General features: G+C 32.2%; 1 protein-coding gene across 1 annotated transcript; it reads left to right on the forward strand.

The window, feature by feature from the left end:
• Nucleotides 1-4,733: 4,733 nt before the first annotated feature.
• LOC123910309 (polyphenol oxidase A1, chloroplastic-like) lies at nucleotides 4,734-12,135 on the forward strand. Its single transcript, XM_045961407.1, has 2 exons — nucleotides 4,734-6,540; nucleotides 12,038-12,135. The coding sequence occupies exons 1-2, from the start codon at nucleotides 4,803-4,805 to the stop codon at nucleotides 12,124-12,126; spliced, it is 1,827 nt and encodes a 608-aa protein (XP_045817363.1). The 5' UTR covers nucleotides 4,734-4,802; the 3' UTR covers nucleotides 12,127-12,135.
• Nucleotides 12,136-20,906: the final 8,771 nt, after the last annotated feature.

The raw sequence follows: 20,906 nt of genomic DNA on the forward strand, positions 1-20,906 counted from the left end.
AACCAAAGGTCAGTCCAAGCCCAAAATTAGGCAATCCATTACTCGCGCGCCCCCCATATACTACTCAATTACTTGCGCCCCCCCTTTTGCTTAGCGCACCCTCCAGTTTTTTTTTTTCCTTTTTCTCCTAGATTTTTTGTGAGTCCCCCAATTATTTTTTCCTCCCATAGATTTCTAGCGCGCCCCCAATTTTTTTCCCTCCTCCAAACTTCTAGCGCACCCCTCCCCCAAATTTCTAGCACGCCCCTCGTTTCCAATTAAATAATAATTTTTGTTCCTTTGAAGTATATATTATAAAAATCTATTTTTAATTAATTTTCGTCATACACCCCATCGAAGCCCAACATAATAACGAATGGTTCATTTATATATAAAGCATACTTGTCAAACATACAATTTAATTTTAAGTTTTATCAATCATAATCACAATATAAATAAAATTTCATACATTAATTACATATATATATATATATATCGATTTTTCTTTACAATAAAAAAATGATCGAATCCAATATCTCATGCATACTATCCAAAAAATATTCACCTAAACTAACCCTAATTGCTTTATATGATTTTTTGCTTTATGTAGCATGGTTTTGTAAAATGGTTATGTGATGATTTACTTAATAACAATGGTTTCAGTGTATAACATCTTGGCACTAATGCCCATATGAAACCATTTAACTAAAATAATGGTTTCAGTGTATAACGCTATGAAACCATTTAACTAGACTAATGGTTTCAGTGTATAACATCTTGAAACCAAATAACAAGACTAATGGTTTCAGTGTATAACGCTATGAAACCATTTAACTAGAATAATGGTTTCAGTGTATAACAGTATGAAACCATTTAAGTAGACAAATGGTTTCAGTGTATAACATTTTGAAACCAATTAAAAGGACTAATGGTTTCAATGTATAACATCTTGACACTAATGCTCATATAAAACCATTTAACTATAATGATGGTTTCAGTGTATAACAGTATCAAACCATTTAACTAGACAAATGGTTTCAGTGTATAACATCTTGAAACCAATTAACAAGACTAATTGTTTCAGTGTATAACATCTTGACACTAATGCTCATATAAAACCATTTAACTATAATAATGGTTTCGGTGTATAACGCCATGAAACCATTTAACCAGACTAATGGTTTCAGTGTATAACGGTATGAAACCATTTCTGCTGTGGAATGGTTTCAAAGAGTTGTTCTCCAAAAACATATTTAACCCTTAATAAAAATTGTGAAATAAATTTAATATTTTAAGACGATATAAAACCGAAGAGAGTGAGGTATCCCCAACCGTTCCAAATAATTCAAAATACCCTAAATAAAATTTTGGGAAAATTTTATTAATATCTTATATTTATAAAAGCATATTTACCTCATTTAATTAGCTAAAAATAGTTCCAGGTCTCAGAAAAATACCAAACTGGTCCCAAAATTCTCAGAAAATTATTTACTATTTTTATGTAAAAATAATAAAAAAAATTGGAGTCTCCTTGGCACCGCACGCGCCCCCACGCGCCGCCAGTGAGAGTGGGCGTGGACGCGCGTCACTGTTCATCATCTTCCTCACCCATTTTCTGCAGAAACGGGTCACGACGACCCGGTTCGTTGACCCGGTTCGTTCTCCCTCAATAATCAACGAAACTCGACGTTCTTTATACCGTTTTGATCGTCGTTCGATTTTATGAATGTTTCCGGTATTAGTTTTCGAAATCGGTGATCGAATCGCATGTAAAATGTGGCCGAAATTGAGCAAGCAAAAATAGAAAATTCTTCAGTTATGATTATTACATGTGTAAAATCATCTGATGGCTGTGAATGACTTATGCACCATACATAAGAAAAGGCTTATGCATATTAACCTTTGCCCTAGATGGATACTCTCCATTTTTAGTTTTTTTTTTTTAATTTTTTTTTTTTACATCTCAACCTTTAACCAAGTTTTTCTTTTAAAAAATAAATTTATTCTCTTTTTACAATTTAATAGTCTAAAATTTTACATTATTACTCAATTGTAAGTAAAAAAATTCAATTATATTAGTAGTTTAGATTTTATATATTATTAGTCGATTTTAAGGACCATTTTCCTATACTTCCTCCGGACACAAATATAAACAAAAAAAACTATTTATTTGGTGTTTAAAAAATTAGTTAAGTGTAATTAATTTTCTTGATTTAATGCAAAACATGAGTTAAGTTTACCATATTACCCATTTTGAAAAGTGTAAAAGTGAAATAATTGCCTAAAATAAAATAGAATTAAATAAGGGTATATTAGGAATAGTATTACTAATTAGTTCAAAAATATTTAATTTTTATTTATAATAGTGACCAAAATTTGAAGTGTTTTTTTTTCTTCTTATATTTATGTCTACGGTATATCAAACGGTTAGTTAAGGAGTTGATGCAAATTAGTTGTAAAGTCCATGGAGCAAATTAGTTGTAAGCTAGACTTACCACTTGATTGGGATTGTTTCCTAGCCAATTGTACTTAGCATATATCTCTAATTGTGACTCCATTCCATATAAGAAAAAAGTTTATCAAAACTAAAATGATGAATTTTATATTATAATTTTAACAAAGTATTTCAAATATAAATTAAATTTCATATTAAGTAATTTTCACCTGATTTATATGAGGAATTAATGCATTTTTAATTTTTAATAAGTGTAGAAGAATATCAAAGTGATTTAAGCCATTAATGCATCTTATAAAATTTGTTACTTTTTGTTATGGGGACTCAAAATTTCTTATATATGTGACTCAACTTTTAGTTAAAAAAAAAAAAAATGCAACTCGACTAACAACTAGAGTTTCATTTTTGGTTAAAAAAAAGTAGACATGCGGATGAAAATTTGGATTTTTCTCACATTTTATCCAGGACCCATAAAATATTAGAAATGGTGTGGAATTTGGGTTTGCATGACTATTGTATGGTGTGGAATAAACCGTTAATTCAGCTGTTATATGTATCATCAGAATTGGCACTCTGTAGATTCAATGGATTGTTTCCCTAGATAGCTTTTTGTCATCTTGGTTGGGTGTGAGGTGCTGTATTTTCTTTGCGCCTTCATTTTTGGGAGTATTTTGATAACTTAACCTTCGATTTGAGTCGAGTACAAAATTGTACTTTTTTTTTTTTTTTTTTTACCGTAATGAGACAAGCAAATAGGATAACTCATGATTTAGCTCAAGCGACTCGTTTTATAGCTAGTCCCCAAGTTTATAATTATTGCCTACTTTGTATTTTTTTTTTTGGATACCAATAACCGAGGGAGGTGGGAGTTGAACACAAGTCCCCTATGTGTAAAACAAATCACCGAGCCACTGGGCCAGGTTGCACGTTTTTTATTGCCCATCTTATATTGAAACTACTATTTTGAATGAAATGAATTAAGTTGGATTGTCTAAAAAAAGAAATACTCCTATCTTTCGCCGTTCACTTTTTTTTAATGTTAAATAAAAAAGAGTATAACTTAATTTTTTTCAAATCTGATTTTAATTTTACATAATTTTTTTTGTGGAGAGAAAAGCACATACGTATCTACTGCATGCAAAAGATTTAGCTTTCTGTTTACATTGCCTACCTATGACATTGTAGTACTAATTATATTCAACTTTTTTGGGTAAAAGTTTCATTATTTTGGTATGGATTTGGACTTAAAGGTACCAAGCAGGCAAGCACTATAATGGCAGTACTCAAAATGCACACGGTTGTTAAAATATTCAACCATCATGCATCCATTTGCATCAACAACAAAAAATTCCAATTGCTAAATGTCAAAATATTAAAACGTTTATCTTCACGGTATTCTTTTCTTTTAGGATCAATGTCCCATCAGTCATATTCACATTCAAAATGTAAGAAAGATCTTAGTTTCATGAGTCACAAGAATAAAATAAAAATTAATTCATTAAAAATGCTAGGAAAGTCTTAAATCTTCATGATACAAAAATACTCCTAAGTTATATAGGTGATATTTTCCAATTCCAACATTACCTCATATCCAACATCAATATGATATTTTCCAATTCCAACATTTCACCCTTAATGTATATCGTCCATTCTAGGACGTCACAGAAAGATTGATCTCATTGGCTAATTGGATGTAGGGTGGTAAAGTGGGCCGACCCGTCCCAAAAATGACGGGTCAAACGGGCCCAAGCCGTTTTGCCATTCCTAATTGGAAGATTAATAATTATTTTTTTTTATCAAGTAATTTAATGACTAAACTCATATACATTAAGTGGTGTATTGACCGACTAAATTACAATTTCTAAATTAATGTTTCCAATTTTGATCACGATGAAATTATTTATGTCTCATAGGTTGAAGTCTAGAATTATACACCTATACTATTCGCTAATAAGTAATAACTTTCCACTATATATTGAGAGAAAATCATATAGGCATGCGAAAGATATTTTGTCATTTCAAGTACATTTTACATTCATAGCCTACCCTCACGACTTTAGTAGTTTTCATTTTCTTCTCCACTTTCAAACCACATTTTCATAGCCTACCCCCACTATGTATTGGAATTTTGTAGTACTCAAAATGGATACGCTATTGTTTCAAATTTCTAACTATATATACATAAAAAACAACAAAAAATTCCGATGCTATAATTTGATTTGCTAGCTAATTAAGTGTGAAAAAAAACAAAATTAAATGTCCACGTTAGCCATATTACACACGTACAAAGGTTAAGAAAAATCTTCCTTATTTCATTATAAAAGGGCTATGGGAAAGCCTTATAAAAAAATATAAGCTAATTAAAACCATGGCATCTATCTCACCTCTTTCTTTCATTTCCACAATCAATGTATCTTCCAACTCAAAGAATATTATTACCACTTCTTCCTTGTATCCATTTTCTCAAAAACAACACAAATATTCTAAACATAGAAAATCACCAAATTACCACCAAGTGAAGATCACGTGTAGTGACAATAATAGCAACCAAAACAACCCTAATGAAGAACAAGAACAACCAAACATTGTAGGACATAGGAGAAATGTCCTAATTGGTCTTGGAGGACTTTATGGTACTTTTGCCACTAACCCTTTTGCCTTAGCTTCTCCAATATCCCCACCGGATCTTTCCACATGTGGCCCACCAGATCTACCCTTAGGAGCATCACCCAATGATATTAATTGTTGTCCACCAAATTCCACAAAAATCATTGACTTCAAAATCCCTTCTTCAAATCAACCCTTAAGGGTAAGACAAGCAGCACATTTAGTCAACGAGGAATATTTAGCAAAATACAAAAAAGCCATTGAACTCATGAAAGCCTTACCATCCAATGATCCACGTAGTTTCACACAACAAGCAAATATTCATTGTGCTTATTGTGATGGTGCATATTCTCAAGTTGGTTTTCCTAACCTAGATCTTCAAGTTCATAATTCTTGGCTATTTTTTCCTTTTCATAGATGGTATCTTTATTTCTATGAAAGAATTTTAGGTAGTTTGATAAATGATCCAACCTTTGCTTTACCATTTTGGAACTACGACGCTCCTGATGGCATGCAATTTCCTTTGATTTACACTGACAGTACGTCTCCTCTTTATGATGAACTCCGTGATGCGAATCATCAACCTCCAACTATCATAGACTTAAACTATGACGGCGTCGATGACAACGATGATGGAAATGATAGAATTTCCACAAACCTTACTATAATCTATAGACAAGTTGTGTCTAGTGGAAAAACTTCAAGACTTTTTCTTGGAAGCCCTTACCATGCCGGCGATGAACCGGATCCCGGTCCTGGATCTTTAGAGAATGTTCCACATGGAATTGTTCATATATGGAGTGGAGATTCCACTCAACCTAACTTTGAAAACATGGGGATTTTCTATTCAGCCGCAAGAGATCCTATTTTTTTCTCTCACCATTCAAATATTGATAGGTTTTGGTCTATATGGAAAACACTTGGTGGGAAAAGAAAGGATTTCAATGACCAAGATTGGTTAGAATCTGCGTTTTTATTCTATGATGAGAATAAGAATCTTGTTAGGGTAAAGGTTAAGGATTGTCTTGACACAAAAAACTTAGGTTATGTTTACCAAGATGTGGATATTCCATGGCTAAATGCTAAACCTACACCAAAAAGAATACAAAAAAATGTGAATGTTGCTCAAGGAAATTTTTTTGGTGTTGGTGAAGCACATGCAAGTGAGATTAATTCAAGAAGTTATGTTAATTTTCCATTGGTTTTGGATAATGTTGTGAGTGCTATTGTGAAGAGGCCAAATAAATCAAGGAGCAAGAAAGAGAAGGAGGAAGAGGAAGAGGTTTTAGTGATTGAAGGGATTGAATTTGATAAGAATTTAGCTATTAAGTTTGATGTGTTTATTAATGATGAAGATGATACAGTGATTAGGCCGGTTAATACTGAGTTTGCTGGAAGTTTTGTGAATGTCCCTCATTCTTCTCATAAACACAAAATGAAGACTAATAGCTGTTTAAGAGTTGGATTAACAGATTTGTTGGAAGATTTGGGTGTTGAAGATTGATGGATAATTTTCGCAAGTGAACGAATTACCACGTAGTAATAAAAATATCGATCCACAGAGATTGTGTGATTAAACTAGTCGAATAGTGCTCATAAACATTATGCAAGAAATACACATAAATTGGGGGTATGTTGAGTGATGAATTGTTAGAAAACGTGCTTTGATATAATGGAAAAGCGAGGTAGAATCATCGGAATCGCCTAGTCTATAGCTAAACCACATGCAATCTACTATATCATAGGAATCTACTCAAGTGTTCACAACTAGATCGACAAATTAGTGAATCGCAATCTCTTGTCAAAATCCACTCTATTCGTTGTCGATACTCCCCCGATCTCTCGGGCGGAAGCTACCTACAACGAATGATATTAACGCGCGTCAATCGTTCGCTACACTCTATGTCTCAATCTCTCGACCGGAAACACTCGAGCGCTCAATGCAATTCAGTTCAGAAATTAAATCAATACTCTCGCACGTGACTTAACTCGAAATCATTACAACACTAATGAAGGATTATAAAGCATTAAGCATCGAATTGCATTAAATCAACACTATGAACAGAGTAGATTCTTACACATATAGCAGATTACAACTGATCCATCTACATCCTAGACTATCCTAGATCCTACCTCCAAAGAAGCTTAGCTCCTCATCTCCCTTCGTTCGCGTCCTAGCTTCAACGTCATGGCTTGTGAATCCATGCTATCGATGTGCTTGGAGCTATCCTCTGGAGTCTTGAATCCCAATCTTGAAGTTTCCAAACCCAGAATGTAGATCAAATTTGCAGAATTTTCCAACCCTGTAACAGAATTATGCAGAAACCATATATACTGAACGCAACCACGCCGCGCGCCAGATCTATCACGCCGCGCGTGGTTGCAGATCCATCAACTACGTCGCGCGTGATAACGGTATCACGCGGCGCGTGATCAAGTCAGAGAGCAATCTTCTTCTTGAACAAGGCTTCACGCCGCGCGTGGTCAGGTATCCCGCCACGCGTGATTAGAGTGAAAATCTTGGCTCCCTGTGAGCTCCATCACGCGGCGCGTGATGGGCTACGCCCCCAGCGTAGTGAAAAACATCCATTTCCTGCAATTTTTCCTGTTTTCTTGCAAAACAAGTAATCAAGCTTATGGTTAGATTTCTCTTATATTTATTGCTAAAAACCTACTAAAATGCATCCAATGTTGCTAAAATAGGCCTGGATTAGAGAGTGTGACAATTCGTCATCACAACCCCAAACTTAAACCTTTCCTTGTCCTCAAGGAAACAACTTTTACCTCAAGCTTTTGTGTCAAGACCTTGGCATTTTCCTTAAATTCACTCGAATCATACATACGTGAGAATCACCTGATGATCAATGATCCACCTGCAAACAATGCTCAATTGCACAATCGTTCCCGCAAGACATTTTCAAGTAGTTCACACTTTTCGACCAAGGCTCTATGATTTCATCACACTACTCACATGCACTCTTCAGTTTATGGTAATTCACTCAAATCAACACATCAATGCAAGTCAACAATAATTTTGCAAGTAATCTAAGAATTCATTCGGTTCACTTTGTGCACACACATTAGAGGTCTTTTAGGGTTATAACGTGGCTTGGCTAGGGTGGATGGTGACATTTTGGCTAAGTAGTAGAAAAACTTGGAGTTAGATCCCCCTATTAGTCAAAGAACATTTTCATAAACCAAACCCCTTTTGAAATATAGTGGACTAGAGAAATTTTTCAAATCATCAAACAAAGTTTTTCAATTCTTTTGAATTCAAGGCTATCACTTCTTTTCCATATTTTTTTTCACATTCATTCATCTTGTTTGTTTTTTTTTTTTTTTTTCATTTTCTTGTTTTTTTTTTTTTTTGCCTTGCAATTTTTGAAATATTTCACTCAAAACTTTTATAAGATCTCTAGTACCCTCACCCCAAACTTTATTTGTTGCTAATTCCAAAGAGCAACCCCAAACTTAGCGGTGAGCAATGCGCATCAACCACTAATTAGGTGCCTAACCTCCAAGAAAGTCATTCCTTTTTTTTTTTTTTTTTATTCAAAATGTTCTTAAGGTTGTGCAAATTAACATTTTCTTTTTCAGCTCAAATTGGTTAAGCAAAGGATAATTATATGTAAGGGTGGATAGAAAGGCTCAAAGGTACCAAGGAACATGCCTCGTGTGTGCTACAAAAGTACCAATCAAAATAAAAAGACGACAAGCAAAATCGAGAGACAATACATGAGTGGATATCACACATAGAAGGAAAAGGAGTGTTTGGCTCAATACCTCTCGGTTGGGTCGAATCAAAGAACCGGTCAAAAAGTGTGCGTTCCCTTCCTTTGCCTCTTGATCACATGAGTGCAACAAGCTATTGCACTGCAGGTTTCACAAATCACACACGGAGAAAATCATGCAATTGATACTCAAGTAACAAGAAGGAACATGCCAACGTATCGAAACAAATTCCAAAGGTAAAAGAAATTCCACAATCAAACATAAAAAGATTCAAATTCAGAGTTTAAAGTACATTCATCCAGCCAATTCAAAGGAACATCAAACAATTATTCATAAAGTAGCATAAGAGTGAAAGGGAAGAAAGGACCGTAAACTCATGGGTTGCCTCCCATGAAGCGCTTCTTTCTCGTCATTAGCTTGACGCTTCATCATCACAAGTTAGGGAGGATACTTCAACTTTGATTCAACCCGGCTCCTCTTGTTCTCTTCATTCAAAGGAGCAATATTAATATCAATAAGTAATGATTTCACACTTCCCGCATCACTCTTGAGATCTTCCCCTTTGGTCTTCAAATTGGTTCTTTCCTTCTTACTAGACCGTGATGGAGATTTCTTAGAGTCTTTCTTCACCGAAGCTTTCAATGATGAAGTGGAAGACTTTTGAGGATTAACAACCGGATTGGGCTCTTCATCTTTGGCCACCTTGTACAAACAATAGATAGGAACCACACCATCCAAGTCCCATCCTAGGTCGTCATTCACTTTCTCCGCTTCTTTTAACAAGTCATTCTCTTCTAGTGGAGTGAGCAAATCACTTATGATCACGGGTTTCCTAGAGTCGCCACCCAAAAACACATACTTCCATTTAGGAGGAAGTTCTTTCAATTCTGGTGGCTTTTTTATCGCCTTTGGCTCTTTCTCCTCTTCTAGGGGGTTATCCAAGTTTTGAAGAAAAATTTCAATCTCATGATCCCACTCTTCGTCTTTGTCATCTTTTACCACTTCCTCAAGCACATCCACTTTGAAACATGTGGATACCACTCCACAAAATTCAAGGTCTTGATTCTTGACCCTCTTCATCCTAGGATAAGGCATTCTAGCATATGGTGAAGGAACTTGAAACTTGGGGTCCTTCACAAGAGGTTTCTTGCCTTTCTTGGCACTAGACTCATTCTCCACTCTCTTTTCAACTTCACCCTCATAAGCTTTTTCTTCCTTATTCTTTTCTTCTTTCTTATTTTCTCTTCTATTTTCAACTACACCATCCCTCATCTTTTCAACTACACCATTTTTACTCTCATCCTTCTTAGGATTTTCCACTACTTTTTGTGATGAAACTTCTCTACTCCTCAAATTAATGGAACTACAACTTTCATTACGAGGATCCGTGGTGTTTCCACAAAAACCACTTTGAGTTTGTAGAGAAGATACTTGCCTTGCTAGTTGACCCATTTGGTTTTCGAGATTTTTGATGGAGGCTTCATGACGTTCGCTTGACACTTCTTGGTTTGCCTTCATCACCTCAAAATTGCCTTGAGTCATCTTCATGGCTAAGATAAGAGTGTCTTCAAAAGATTCAAGGTGACCTTCAAAATGTTGATCTTGAGGAACTGCTTGATTCAGATTAGCTCCATAAGAACAATTCATGTGATTCTTCACTCCAAGATTGAAGGTGTTGAATTGAGGAGTATTTTGAAAGGTTGCTTGCACCATACATTGTGCTTCTAGTTGTTTGGTAATGATTTGTAGAAACACATTATTGAGCTTGCAACTAGTTAAAAGTGCCTCTTGATTGTATGATTCAAACATGCCTTCCTTCCCCTTTACGATTTGCTCGTGCTGCTTTCTCAATTTCAGGATCGAAATAAAGCTCAACGGGACCTGTCCTCCGCATGCACAAGGAAACACACAAGTAGAACGCTCCGGTAGAAAAAATATCAAACAGAAAATTAAAGAAAATACAGAAAATATGAACACTATTGCCTTGTCGAATCAATCACAATCCCCGGCAACGGCGCCAAAAACTTGATGGATAATTTTCGCAAGTGAACGAATTACCACGTAGTAATAAAAATATCGATCCACAGAGATTGTGTGATTAAACTAGTCGAATAGTGCTCATAAACATTATGCAAGAAATACACATAAATTGGGGGTATGTTGAGTGATGAATTGTTAGAAAACGTGCTTTGATATAATGGAAAAGCGAGGTAGAATCATCGGAATCGCCTAGTCTATAGCTAAACCACATGCAATCTACTATATCATAGGAATCTACTCAAGTGTTCACAACTAGATCGACAAATTAGTGAATCGCAATCTCTTGTCAAAATCCACTCTATTCGTTGTCGATACTCCCCCGATCTCTCGGGCGGAAGCTACCTACAACGAATGATATTAACGCGCGTCAATCGTTCGCTACACTCTATGTCTCAATCTCTCGACCGGAAACACTCGAGCGCTCAATGCAATTCAGTTCAGAAATTAAATCAATACTCTCGCACGTGACTTAACTCGAAATCATTACAACACTAATGAAGGATTATAAAGCATTAAGCATCGAATTGCATTAAATCAACACTATGAACAGAGTAGATTCTTACACATATAGCAGATTACAACTGATCCATCTACATCCTAGACTATCCTAGATCCTACCTCCAAAGAAGCTTAGCTCCTCATCTCCCTTCGTTCGCGTCCTAGCTTCAACGTCATGGCTTGTGAATCCATGCTATCGATGTGCTTGGAGCTATCCTCTGGAGTCTTGAATCCCAATCTTGAAGTTTCCAAACCCAGAATGTAGATCAAATTTGCAGAATTTTCCAACCCTGTAACAGAATTATGCAGAAACCATATATACTGAACGCAACCACGCCGCGCGCCAGATCTATCACGCCGCGCGTGGTTGCAGATCCATCAACTACGCCGCGCGTGATAACGGTATCACGCGGCGCGTGATCAAGTCAGAGAGCAATCTTCTTCTTGAACAAGGCTTCACGCCGCGCATGGTCAGGTATCCCGCCGCGCGTGATCAGAGTGAAAATCTTGGCTCCCTGTGAGCTCCATCACGCGGCGCGTGATGGGCTACGCCCCCAGCGTAGTGAAAAACATCCATTTCCTGCAATTTTTCCTGTTTTCTTGCAAAACAAGTAATCAAGCTTATGGTTAGATTTCTCTTATATTTATTGCTAAAAACCTACTAAAATGCATCCAATGTTGCTAAAATAGGCCTGGATTAGAGAGTGTGACAATTCGTCATCAAAGATGATGATAGTGTTGTGGTTACTTTGGTTCCAAGGTATGTGAAAGGACTTGTCAAAATTGGAAACATCAAGATTGAACTTGAAGATTGAAAATTTCTACTACTTGTTATGCACGTGTGAGTTGTAATTGGTTGATTTTTTGTTGGCATGAAGTGTTTGTTGGTACTGGTAGATATTATGTGTATTTTTTATTAGGCAAAATTATACTACAAGTCTTTTATCTTATTTTTTTTAACACTTTGGTCCTTTATTTTTTTTCTGTAACATTTTGGTCCTTTATCTTTTATTTGTAACACTTTAGTCCTTTATTTTTTTTTATCTGTAACATTTTAGTCCCTTTTTTTTTGTAACAGTTTGATCCTTTATCTTTTTTTATTTGTAACACTTTGATCCTTTATTTTTTATAAATAAATAAAATAAGGACAAAAGTGTTACAAAAAAAAAAAATAAAGGACCAAATTGTTAAAAAAAAAAGATAAAGGACCAAAATATTACCAAAAAATAAGATAAAGGACCAAAATATTACCAAAAAATAAGATAAATGACTTGTAGTGTAATTTTGTCTTTTTATTATAAAATATATATGTACATTTACTTGTAACTATTATAAAACAAAAATTATTTTTTTAAATTTATTGAATTACTGATATATCTGATTTATAACAATATATCAGATATATTAGTTATTCGATAAATTTAAGAAGTAATTTTTTAATTATAATAAGAGGGTGTATATATAAAAATACAAAAATGATTAGAGGGTGCATTAGTAATTTTTTTATTTATGCAGATGATATAATCATTCATTACACTAGTCCCACACCCGTGCGATGCACAGGTGTTATGTGGTATTTTATATTATAATGTTGAAAAATTATTCGTATAAATTGTAACAATAAGTATTATAAAATGAAAATTATAATAATAATAATAATAATAATAATAATAATAATAATAATAATAATATAAAAGTGATGTACTTATCACTTCCTCCAACCAATATATACACATATATGTATAGAGAATGAGTACGGACCATAAAAATTGAATGATTTTTTTTTTTTTTGGTGGGGTGTGTCAGCCAATGCAATAGTGCAACGCATAAGCGACACACTAAAATTGAATGAAATATGATAATGATAATGGTTATTATATATTTCAATCCCATAACCTAACTTTTTGCATAACCTTCACTCTTCTCTAAAATTATAATGTAATTAAGTCAATAATGTATATCTTCGTATTTTTTTGTGTGACTAAATTATAAACTCTTTGTTGTTTCTATGAAAACGGTTGACATTTAAATGAGATAAATGTTGAAAGAGAATCTAACTATGTTCATCTTCATTGTCACTAAGAAATGTTATAATAATGTAGAAAAGTGTAACATCTTGTGACATCAATTTTTGGATAATTGGAGAGGTATAATTCAATAATAATGTAGAAAATTGTAACATCTTGTGACATCAATTTTTGGATAATTGGAGAAGCATAATTCTTTATTATTTATTATGAGATTGATATAATATATAAAAAAAAATAGAGATGAGAATGATATAATATAAGGAAGTGATGTGAAAACAAAAAAAAATAGAGATGAAAATGATATAATATAAGGAAGTGATGTGAAAACAAAAAAAATAGAGATGAAAATGATATAATATAAGGAAGTGATGTGACATTATTGTGTGATTTAATTGGATGTAAATGAGTGATGTGAATTAGGGTTAAGATGGATAGTAGGAGAACTATCTAGGAATTATATATATAGATATAATTACTCTCTCCATCTAATAATACTAGTATAACTTACCCGTGCAAATGCACGGGTTAATGTTCAATGAAAAATATAAATATTTTTTTGACATATGAAAAATATGAATTATTAAATTTTCAATATTTTGTGGGTTTTTTTAATTATTTGTAAAATTAATTTTATATTTAATGTAATAATTTATTTAAATATGATAAATGATCCAAATTTTGGAGATTTTAATGAGAAATGGTATAACGGAGAGTGATACTCCACTCCCCGTTCCCAACCCACGTGTTTGTATATTTGTTCTTTTATTTTCATAAAAAAGGTCATTAAGCAAAAACTAATCTAACGGTTAATATATATTAGTTCTTAATCGTCATCTCACTCCTTTAGACATTTGTTTTCTTCTGGAGTATTTTAGCCCATGTCCCCGTGTGAAAAAATTTCACATTTGTGTAAGTGTAATGAACAGTAGAATTATTTGTCATTTGCTTGACACAAAAAAAATTTATATCATTTTTTTTATGCATATCTCATTTGTTAATGGTGCAAATTTTAAAAAATTTATCTATTTGTTTATCTTACAGTAATATTTGGAAAATAAAAACAAAGTAATACATGGTATTATTACTTTTAATTCTTTCTTTTTTTATATATAAAATCATTGTTACTTTCCTTACTTTCAATTGATATTTATCGTATTTTTTATATAATAAAAATTATGTTATATTTTCTAAAGAATTGAATTCATTTAAGTAGAAATATTTCAAAATTGCCATTAATATATTTTTTATTAAAATAAAATATTCTCTAATATATTTTTTATTAAAATAAAATATTCTCTCAATTTATTTTGAATTTAAAATTAAATTTCAAAATCATAGAATATTATTATTATCACATCACATATAATCATGATTCATTTTGGTTATGTCTTCAACGTATTTTATTTTTTATAGCCATTGTACCCAAGAAAAAACCTAATAGGAAATAAATTATGGACCCTGTTAATATTAGATTGATACGTTTTATAATTAATATATTTAATCATTATGGTATTTAATTTGAATTCATTTAAGTGTATGTGTTTCAAAATTGGTATTAATATGTTTTCTAATTAATTGAAAATTTTCATTCTTGTAACAAAAAAACATTCTTTCCATTAACTTTGAATTTAAAATTTCAGAACCATAAAGTCAAAATAAACAATAATTCAGAACCATAGATGACTCATAGCATGCCATTTTTCGATGTTCTTTTTTATCAAGTTTTTTCTATGTGAATAATAAACAGGTTTATTTTGCATATAAAAATAAAATAGACAGATTTATTTTGCTTATATTAATAGAACAATAACAATAGTTGATACTGCTAAATTCTAATTTGTATAAGGAATATTGTCATTCTTCTACATGGATCTGCAAATAAAAAATTATATCTCAAAATTAGTACGATTATAATTATTTATAAACATCATTTAAGTACAAAACTTATATCAACAAAAAAATGTAGTAGAAAAATGTAAATTAAAGATATATACCAACACATTGCAATTTGGATCGTCGACTTCACTACTACAAATAAAACAATGAAGAGTCACGAAAATTATAAACATGTGTAATGTTCATCCAAAGACCTCTTATAGAATAACAAAGAGACATACCTGAAATGTGATTGTAATGTTCATCAAAAGACCTCTTATATAGAATAATAAACATGGGTATATAAGTAATTTGCCCAAAATGTGTAGTTAAAACCATTACTAAAAATTAATTAAAAATATATTGATTCCTTTTTTGGAATATATCAATGTTTTACACAAAATAAAAATAAAAATTTCACACAAATGAATTATTTGGACGTACATGAATAAAAAAAATATTAAATTTGCATAACTAATTAATATAGAAATTAGACTAATAGTTAGTTGGTCAGTGGTGATTGACGTTGAACTTGACCCGAACCAGATTAAATTGGTGGTGAAAAGAAAAAAAATATAGAAATTAGTAATTTTTCGAAATTCATAAAAAATTGATATTTTTTTTTTATTTTATATTATAATCTATAATTACTTTTTTTTTATTTTAACCATTTTGATCTAGCTAATGCAAAAACTTATATAGTAAGACAATAATAAATAATTAATTTTTTTAAATAAGCTAAGAATCTCGTAAAATTGGAATATATTGAATGCTAATAATGTGTAAAATAAACCGATTCTTTTCATGAATCAATATCAATAATTAATACTGAAACAGTAATTTTTCGAACAATAGTCTTGTAATCTTGTATTAAATTATTTCCTTTTAATTACGAACAAAAGAATTTGTTTCTTTTTAATTTTTTTCTAATTGCTTTGCTATTCAATTTTCATGAAATCTTCTAATATTAATTAAGATTGATTTAATTACGTAAAAAAAAAATTGAGCATAGAAAATTTCTATATTTATTATTGAGGATTAATGACTAAAGAAGAAAGCACAGAATGATGACACGTCAACAAAATGCTTTGAGAGAATGCCACGTGAGATTAAATTTCTTGAGAGGATGCCACCTAATAAATTGATCATGAGAGAGAAACTCTCAAACATATAAATAATAGAAGTGTTGTAGTTGAGTTATGTGCAAATTTTAAGAAAATGATTAAGAGCATCTCCAAATAGGATATTTAAGAGAGTTTTATAGACTGATGATACGGTACCTTAACTTTTTTATCATCGGAGTTCTATGATGTGGCACAGAGAATATCAAAATTGATGATACCGATACCTTAAATAAGGTACCATATCATCAATTTAATGTTATTATTATTTTTATTTTTTGTATATAAATCCAATTTAATAGCTTCTATATATGTCAAAACATTACTGTTTGTCATTAATATATGATACTCAAAAAGCGATATCACCATTGAAGTAAAATATGTATGAGTTGTATAAATATTACATGGCATTGTAGAAACCACTTGTTTATAATGTATGATACTCAAAGTAGTATTACTATTGGAGATGCTCTAATTAAATTTGTTTTAATATTAAACTGCACTACGGTGAGAGAAAACAAAAATCATTCACTTTTTGTTTATGGTGTGAATTTTGAATGAAAAGGTAGAAGTTTGTAAAGAGATGGGAAAATGTGTTTTGTTGTGTTCATTTAGTTCAGTTAAATAATTTTTAGACATCATTTATCCTTATTTACGACAAGTGGCAACTTTTTTTAAGTAAGGATATTTTATTCTTTTCTAAGTATTACAAGTTTTTATATTGTACTATTTGATTGATTGTAGTTAACGGAAGAGTTAAGTTAAGTGGAGTGGAAATTAATAAATAAAAATATAATAGTAGTAAAAAAATAATAAATGTTGCATTTGACATTTCAAATTTATAATGCTTTGATGTGTTGTAGTGGGTGTGGGACCGAGGAATCGGTCTTCCATCTATTTTTTGAATGTCCGATTTTTGCAGGTATCTGGTACGATGTTTTGAAATGGATGGGTATCTCAACAACATTGCATAAAGAAGGGATGAATCATCTAGAGCAATTCGAAGGTCTTATCGGAAGTGGAAGAGCTTTCACCGAGAGAGTTAGGGTGATATGGTTCGCTTGCATCTGGTGCATATGGAGGTCTAGAAATGAGAAGCTGTTCAAAAATAAGGAAATTAATTTGATCAATATGGTTGAATATGTGAAAAGGTGGTCTTGGAATTGGTTAAAAGTCAAATCAAGCAGCATAGACTATAATTTCACTCTTTGGTATTTGAATCCTAAAGCATGTCTTGGCTTTGTGGACTATTAAATCTGCTGCGGCTGCGATTTTTAAGAGAATCAAATTGGTACCGGATGTGGATTGTGCTCATACTTTTAATATGTTGTGTAGAATCTTGTAAAGGAAAGGTGATTGAGTTTTCGGTATCTTTTTGTTGAATCTCAAAATCCTTGTCCGGATTTGGCTCTAGATTTGAAGTTCTTGCATCATCGCATGTTCTTCAACCGTCTGGATGCTTACTAGTGACTTGGAGCGAGATCCCAAGAGATCCAAATTTCTCGATCCATATTTAGATTCTCTGTTCTATCCTTAATTTGATTCTATGTCTGGATGAGTAAATCTCTGTTTTCTAATCTCAGTATCGGTGATTCAGCTTAATTCTATGTAGTGGTGATGTTCCTCATTCTCTGCTTTGGGGCATCAACGTGGGAATTTTCATATTTTCCTGTAGTGTTATGGGAGGTGTATATCATGTATTAGACAATAAATTCTTGTACTGTTATTTCTTTACCTTAGTATTCCTTATGCTTGGGTTTATTAATATATTAGCTTTTGCCTTTCCAAAAAAAAAAAACCACAACAGGGTGAGTCCAAAGTAAAATTTTGATGGTGTTCATTTTTTTTAACGAAAAAATATTATTAATAATAACCGTCTCTGCACAAGATGAACAGAGATCGAGATAAACAGAAATACAAAATAAAGACGCCGTATATAAGCGGAACACCAATGACAAAGCTAAAGAACGGACACCACCTAGTACACACTTCACAGTCACCATACCACCTAGTGCACACACCACAATCACCAGACCACCAAAGGAGACCATTAACCCGACCCAAACAGATGCCCTAAGACTCTAACTCCGATCTGGAATCAAAAGTGATCGGCCCATCACAATACAAAAAGCAGCTTTGAGAGCCAAAAATTAATGGGGCAATGGTAGAATGAAAACCTAGCAGCTAAATCCCCAGCTCACAGTCCGCTCCATACAGTCAACACTAATGCGAAAAAGGTCGACCAAATACAAAGAAACCTGCAAATCTCAACAGATTTGGAAACCATCAGAGACTAAAAAACGAGTCTTGCAAATCTCAACAGATTTGTAAGCGGTCAGGGAATCCCGTATCGAGGAAAAAAAGATACGAATCATTAGTCTATAAAACTTCCTTAAATACCTCAATTGTGCATTAAAGTTTTAGGAAAAAACTAACAAAAAATAAAATGACCAAAGATTAGAAACATATTAAACATGTTTAGGAGAAAATTTAGGTAAAATACTATACATTCTTTTTGTCTGTTTTCCACTTAAAATTGACACATCAACAATTGTTTCCATGTTAGTTTTTAATAAATTAACACTAAAAATGAAAACATAGGATGCGTGGTAAAAAAATTGTTGATGTGTCAAATTTTAAGTGGAGAACAGGACCAAAATGATGTATGATATTTTACCTAAGTTTTCTCCTTTAGTTTACTATATGTTTGGATTGATGGTACATAATGAAACGGAATAGAATGGAATAAAATGGAATGGAATGGAGCGGGACAGAATGGAACATAAACTTCATTCCATTGTTTGGACAATTTTATAAAGTGATTGTATTCCATTCCATACACCCCAAATTCGAGGGGAAGAAAAACGAGAGAAAATGATGGAATGAATACCATCATATACCACTCCATTCCACTCAATTTTAAGTCTTATACAATATATATTTAAATATTTACATAATTATTTACTTAAAAAATATTTTATTCTTCTTCAGTCATTTTTTTAAGAAAATTATTGTAATATATAACTCCTCCAAAATTCGCCCGTGCATCGCACGAGTAAAAGAACTAGTGCTACTTGAAATAGCATCTCATAAAACGTTACATGCTAATTAGATAAACTTGTTAGCAAACACGTCAATTTTTATAAAACAAGCTTATAAGTTAGTCATAATGTAACCAAAAACTTCTGCCTTTCTAATTCTAGTTTCAACGATAACCCAAGTTAAACCAGAATGAGGGCTCCTAAGCAATCCATGTTTCCAAATGAGAAAGTGTGTCTTCAAATTCTCAATGCATTATATGATACATACATCAAACACGGAATTTTATTCTTGTTTGTTCAAAAGCCTTTCACACGTTTTCTTGGCATGGATTAGTAGCTACACCATGCAAGCCTTTTGCTATTAATTAGTGAGACATTTGAATTTGTCATATGGAAGGTAATGATATTGGGTACAAAATAGTTAGGCACTGTAAGGAATAAAAATGGCTTTTTATTGAGACAGGGAGGAACAATGTCTCACCCAATTTAGTTATTAAAATTGAGGAATTTTTTTTTTGTGTGCGCTCACGCGTGTGTGTATAATTTGTGCTGATTCAAAAAAAAAAAGTATCCAAGGACTGTGATTAAAGCGGTAGGTCTGTTTTAGACATATATGGGCTGCTAAGGATTCAAAATCGCTAGTCTAAGCATCTTTTTATTGAGACTAATGATGACAAATAATCTTTTGAGACCGCTGAGTCCTGGGGCTCTCTACTAGTGTCGTCAAGCCAAAACCGTAACTTTTTTTTTTGAGTTATTTGAAATTTTAATGAAGTGTGTTTATGTCTCAAATGTTAAACTCTAAATTTTTTTCTGATGGCAGAGTGTTTACGTTTCCAGATTTGTCAGTTAGTTATCGTGCTTCAAAAGTAAAAAAAAAAAATTATATTTGCACTCTCTCCTCCCAATTTATTGTTTTTGTTGCAAAAGTAAAAAAAAAAAATTATCCAAAAAATTATCAACATTAAAGATAAGATTTTAATTAGGATTTAATTGATATGTACCGACGTTACTCTATCAATCAATATCAACTATGTTTTTCGCCACATCACCTCACTTCCCCACTTTCTTGACATGATGGCAAAATGTTGATTATTTATTGGACGATCGTGTAAAACTATTTTACACCGTCACTACATATCAATTAAACATTATTAATTATTTCATAAAAAGTAATCAAAATTACATGCTATGAAAGAGGCTATCCATTGTTAATTTGAGTGAGTTCAATTTGAAAGAGACTCAAAGTTGTTGGTTGACGCTATCCATTCGAGAAGACAGAACAATTCAAAATTTAGTTTAATTGTTAACGACATTATTTTTCTTATGTCATCTTCTTATGTAAACTTTGATGTTAAGTTTGTTAGAAGACAAATAAATTTGGTTGCTCATACTCTTGCTAAAGCGGCCAATGCTTAAGTTAGTTTCCTAATATTTAAAATTTATTCCGTTATCGAATATTTATTAACTAATGATATGAATTAATTTTGTTTGGTTAAAAAAAAAATCAAAATTGAATGTTTAAGAA

Source organism: Trifolium pratense, linkage group LG2 (genome assembly GCF_020283565.1).
Source record: "Trifolium pratense cultivar HEN17-A07 linkage group LG2, ARS_RC_1.1, whole genome shotgun sequence".
NCBI classification, from domain to species: domain Eukaryota; kingdom Viridiplantae; phylum Streptophyta; class Magnoliopsida; order Fabales; family Fabaceae; genus Trifolium; species Trifolium pratense.

Bases quoted from the DNA above. Each gene is read 5' to 3' on its own strand.
- LOC123910309 (XM_045961407.1), top strand. From the start codon at position 4,803: ATGGCATCTATCTCACCTCTTTCTTTCATTTCCACAATCAATGTATCT. The intron at 6,541-12,037 runs ATTGATGGATAA...TCGTCATCAAAG, and splicing joins GGAAGATTTGGGTGTTGAAG to ATGATGATAGTGTTGTGGTT.